Here is a 4,761-nt window from a genome sequence, read left to right on the forward strand (position 1 = left end):
CGAAATCTATTATATCAAATATGATGTAAACATGTACCCTCTTCAAATTGATATTATAAAGTGTTTCAAAACTCTAAGAAAGAGCTATATTTTCTTTATAATTGTTATTTTCGCATTCCCTTGTTGAAATATAGGGAATGACGGCAATCCGATCTTAAATTACCGAATTTAACGAAGTGTATGCCAAAACAATTGGGCAAAAATATTTGGAATGAAGCACATATATGGATTGTGAAATAAAAATATAAAGCGAACCCATCATGTATTTTCGTATTTTATTGGCAACAATCATACACGTCGTAAAATGTGGATCCCATCACATTCTCACATGATACGAAGGAGAGACATTTGGTCTTGCGAACAATTGGTTATCGAACGTGGCTCTGAATTTCTCTTTACCCGCAATAACAAAGTGTTGAAGTACCGTTTAGGATGAAATTGGTATTAAGTGAAATGATAAAGAAAAACTGCACAACGGAGAGAAAATAAATAGTAGTTCTTTTTCAGGCGTTGGTGCATCCTTCTGTGTATTTGGTATGCAGAAAGATAACCTGTAATAGAAAGACAAATTGTTATTTTTAAGGTAGCCATTTTTATTTATAGACTATCTTTCTCTTTTGATGAATAGTTCGGATAGAGTCAAACAATTAGATCTGTTTTTGTCCTTGTTTGATATCAACGTGTCTCAAAACGTTGATGTTCTATTCCGGAAAAAAATATATGTGCGCATATAAACTTGTCATTTATTCATCACATCAAACGACAATGACCAACCATGGTCAGGTACGCGCATCGCGTCACCAGCTGTAAAGGTGTCAAGGTAAAAATCGCTATGCAGTAAAGGGGCTCATGTTTCGACATTGCCGATAAAGTTGACAGTTATATATTTTTTTCGTAAGGTGTCTATACCTAGCTTATAATGCTTGATAGGGTAATTTTGTGGTCAGTAAATGTCTCATTTGATGGTCATTGCGTCATACTGACGCAATAAAAGACAGAATATGTTAAGAATAAGGATATTGTCGATTAATTTCCTTTAGAATGTTAACTTGAACTGTATAGTTTGGAAATTTAATACCATTTATTATCACATGTTTATCGTATCATTTGCTCAGACCATCCGAAATCAAATATTTTTCAACGTGTTATGGTTTTATTCTTATAAAATGACATAATTTTATTTTCTAATGAAAGATAAGTTTTTCGATATCCTTACCTCTGATTTTCTCAGTTCATCATTTTGCTAAGCTGTAGTGACATATAGTCCTTCAGACAACAACCAATGCCAGCAGGACTACATTTCATCAGGTTTGGCATACGGTATTGTCTGATTGAAAGCAAGTTACAGATGTTTCCGGTGCGGCAAGGGATGGCTTTAACTCCTTCAGTTTCTTTGCAAAGAGTGTATGGATTGTTAAGGAGGCGCATCATCATGGACCCAACTCCACTACCACCGGCACCGCCGGCTCCGGATAAAGCCATCAAAGCCATTGGGTTTCCTTGTACATCTGAAACAATATAGAAATCGTTTAAAATGAGTAAAACTCCTTAACTGCTTACATTGTAACTCTATACTTTTGTAATGACTATAAATATTTGGAATTCCCATTAACTCGCTTTGTTATCATTTTAGATATAAAAGTTTAAAAAAAAAATAATTGAGATTATCCCATGTTAATCAACAGTTTATCGTGAAGATAATGGCAATACAAGTTGTGTATTTTTACATAATTATCATCATGTGAAAAACAGAATGAACAATGACAGTTTATGATTTACAACAAATGGTTATACATGTATATATCATATGTACACATTGATAAACATTCGACAAATTTGGAAAGGCACAACGAATACCGCCACCTAAAATGACGACATTTTACAATACAAGGAACCTGCCTCAAGACGCCACATTGATGAATAATATATTTGCAATATTATAAAGGAAAAATCAAGAAACCATATGAATATATATCTTTAAAATCTACATTTCAAAAGAAATTTGGGAATAACAACAAAATTATCAAATTAAACGATCCCAAATAATGCAACAAAATATACTAAAATTGGAAATGTTTCGACTTTCTATAGGAGAAAATCTAAGGTTTGTCGTTTCTATAAGAAATTTTAAGCTACCAATGAATATATTTAGCTGTCACCAAACACTGGTCTTACCGCCAGAGCTAAGAGCCAATAGAAGGCCTAAATTTCGTTGTGCGGCTGTAAATAAAATGGCGACCTTTCCCGACATTAAATGTGCATACAATGATAAAAAAAAAAGGTGACAAAACGAAATTTAAAAAAAACAAACCAAAAACATTTTTGCAAAAATATTAGTATCCTCATATTATAGACATACGGAATTTCACAGATTTAGAAATGTCCAAGAGATTAAAAAAAACGGTAAAAATAATCCGGGGAAGATATAAAAACAGATGAGAACGTTCATATCCAAAGTGTGAAACTTACAAGTAGTACAACTGAAAACGGCCAAAGCGAGGACAATTTCCTTGATCATGGTGTCTGAGGTTGGGAGAGTGGAGGGTGATGGTTCGTTACCGCCGACTGTACGTGACCCACAGTGCCCGGGCATTAGCTGGTCCGTCTTTTTATACATCCATTGTCTCCCATCCCATTTATGACACTTTATTGCAAAGGTTTGGTCACATCATTATACAGGGTCAGAGGTCAAAGTTCGAAGTCTCTATACAGGATTTCTTTTTCTTTCTTTTTGGCGGACATTTGGCATATTTTTTTATTATGTGTCATCGTCAAATGTAATAGTATATGCCAGTATTTTCTCGCCAAATGTATATACATGTAAAGGATAAAGAATATTTGATGTGTTATTGCTCATGATTTGTTTGTTTATAAGGTATGTACGGATAAACAATAAAAAAGAAACATTTTGAGCTACGATAAATTGTATAAAAAACAAAAATAAATTTTGTTTCCTAAACAAATGAATAGAGTTTATGCAAGCATAGATTAAACTTTTTTTTCCCGTGGAGAAAATTGGTTGATAAAAATATTTAAAAAAAGGGATATTTTTAAAGATGTTAGTAATTTAATCATCGACTAACTAAAGATAACTGCTTCTTCCTATCAGGCTGTCCAAAAAACCGCAATATTTAGCATAATAGGGAGGAGGGGTGTTGCGGGTGTGGAAGAGGGTGTGAATAATTGGCTGTAAATTAAACATAAAGAATACGCCTTTCATGTACTGACAGAATCTGACAGAATCTCTCATTTCAATCACTAACAATAAAACTTTGAAAATGCGAATTCTGTAATAAAACATAAGGGGCAGGGGGAGAGGGGTGTACTTTGCAACGTGCTTAGGGGGAACTCTTCTTGGGGAAGAAGATTTATTTTTATGACACTGATGTATATGAAAGCTCTAATTCGTTTTATGGCGATTCCGTGTGATTTGCGCAAAAGTTGTGCATGCGCTGTCATGTGCGCACGCTGCTCAAAATGATTGATAATGTCATGAATCTGTCACTCCCCCTTCCCGCATATTTAATCTTTACAGTCAGTTTTCAGACTTACATTGTACTTCATAATCACTGTCCAGATGGTCTTTATCATTTTTTTTTATTTATCTGGCATGCTGTGGGTCTTGTTTTCCTCACGCCATCTTGAACATGATGCACATTTTAGATGTGATGTAATGATTGTATTCATATGAATACGTTATTGCTTTATACCCCATCCCCCTTCTCTATCATAACCGACATTTTTAAAACTTTGAAGTAGTTTAAAGGATGCGTGTATATGTTTTCCCCATCTAATATGTATTCAAGAAGTATCTTTAAATGTACGAGTTGTTTGTTTTTTTTTCTATTTGTCATGTTGTAAATTTAGAATTTACTGAGTGGGTTGTTGTCATGTTGTAAATTTTGTATTTACACCCACCCAGTAAATTAAAAATTTACAACATGACAGTTTCCTGCGCGGATCCGGATAAAAAGATTACAAAGCCGCTTCTAGTCAGCTGCGGGGGGGGGGGGGGGGGGGGGGAGGAGGAGAGAGGGGGAGGGGCTATTTTCTGTAATTTTATTAGTGAAGTTTGCACCACGATAACCCTCCTTAATATCAATTGCAGATTCGTATTTTTTAGCATTAGATTGATCAAAACGATGATATTAATTACGACATCTGTTATTGCAAATTTCTATATATCACCAGTCATATTCAGGTACATGGTAAATAACTACAACGTTAAATAGTTACAATACTTTAGGAAAAGAAATCTTAGCAAAGGTGAAGCTAGGGATTAACAATACACAAAACATCCCAAAATCAATTTATCAGCTAAGGGTCTTTATCTAAATTACTGGATTTACGAAAATTCACAGATTAAAGTGTAAAATCTGCAAATTAATGTGTAAAAAAAGAAAGAAAAAAGCGTCAATGTGGCACTATATAATACGCTTTCGAACAAAGTTAAAAAGAAAATAAATGTTTTTTTAAAAAGGTAATATTTCAATGAGTTCCAATGATACTTCTGTAAGTTTGAAATCCGAAAGTTTCTTAACTTTAAATCTACATCTTAAATATCACGCCCTTGGTACATCGTATTTAATTAAAGCATGTCGTAGACAGCGAAAGTGTTTGTAGAATGTCCTCCAGTAACGAAATGACAAATATTATACCTCAGCAGCTATTATGGTACGTTACGACACCTTAACACGGCGGCTATAAACGGCGAACGCTGCATGTTCGAGGTGACAAGAAATAGCAAAGAATAAAAACGGA

General features: G+C 34.1%; 1 protein-coding gene across 2 annotated transcripts; it reads right to left on the reverse strand.

Annotated features, from left to right (window-relative positions):
• Positions 1-261: 261 nt before the first annotated feature.
• On the reverse strand, positions 262-2,632 carry LOC128155640 (uncharacterized). 2 transcript variants are annotated; one of them, XM_052817452.1, is made up of 4 exons: positions 2,470-2,632; positions 2,176-2,220; positions 1,217-1,508; positions 262-551 (listed from the first exon to the last, which is right to left on the reverse strand). In XM_052817452.1, exons 1-3 carry the CDS (start codon positions 2,615-2,617, stop codon positions 1,228-1,230), a joined length of 474 nt encoding a protein of 157 aa, XP_052673412.1. In that variant the 5' UTR covers positions 2,618-2,632; the 3' UTR covers positions 262-551; positions 1,217-1,227. The 2 variants fall into 2 exon arrangements, 1 of the variants encoding a protein (XP_052673412.1); XR_008239625.1 differs by lacking the exon at positions 2,176-2,220 and having other exon boundaries at positions 2,470-2,627.
• Positions 2,633-4,761: the final 2,129 nt, after the last annotated feature.

This window comes from Crassostrea angulata, chromosome 7 (genome assembly GCF_025612915.1).
Source record: "Crassostrea angulata isolate pt1a10 chromosome 7, ASM2561291v2, whole genome shotgun sequence".
Taxonomy (NCBI): domain Eukaryota; kingdom Metazoa; phylum Mollusca; class Bivalvia; order Ostreida; family Ostreidae; genus Magallana; species Magallana angulata.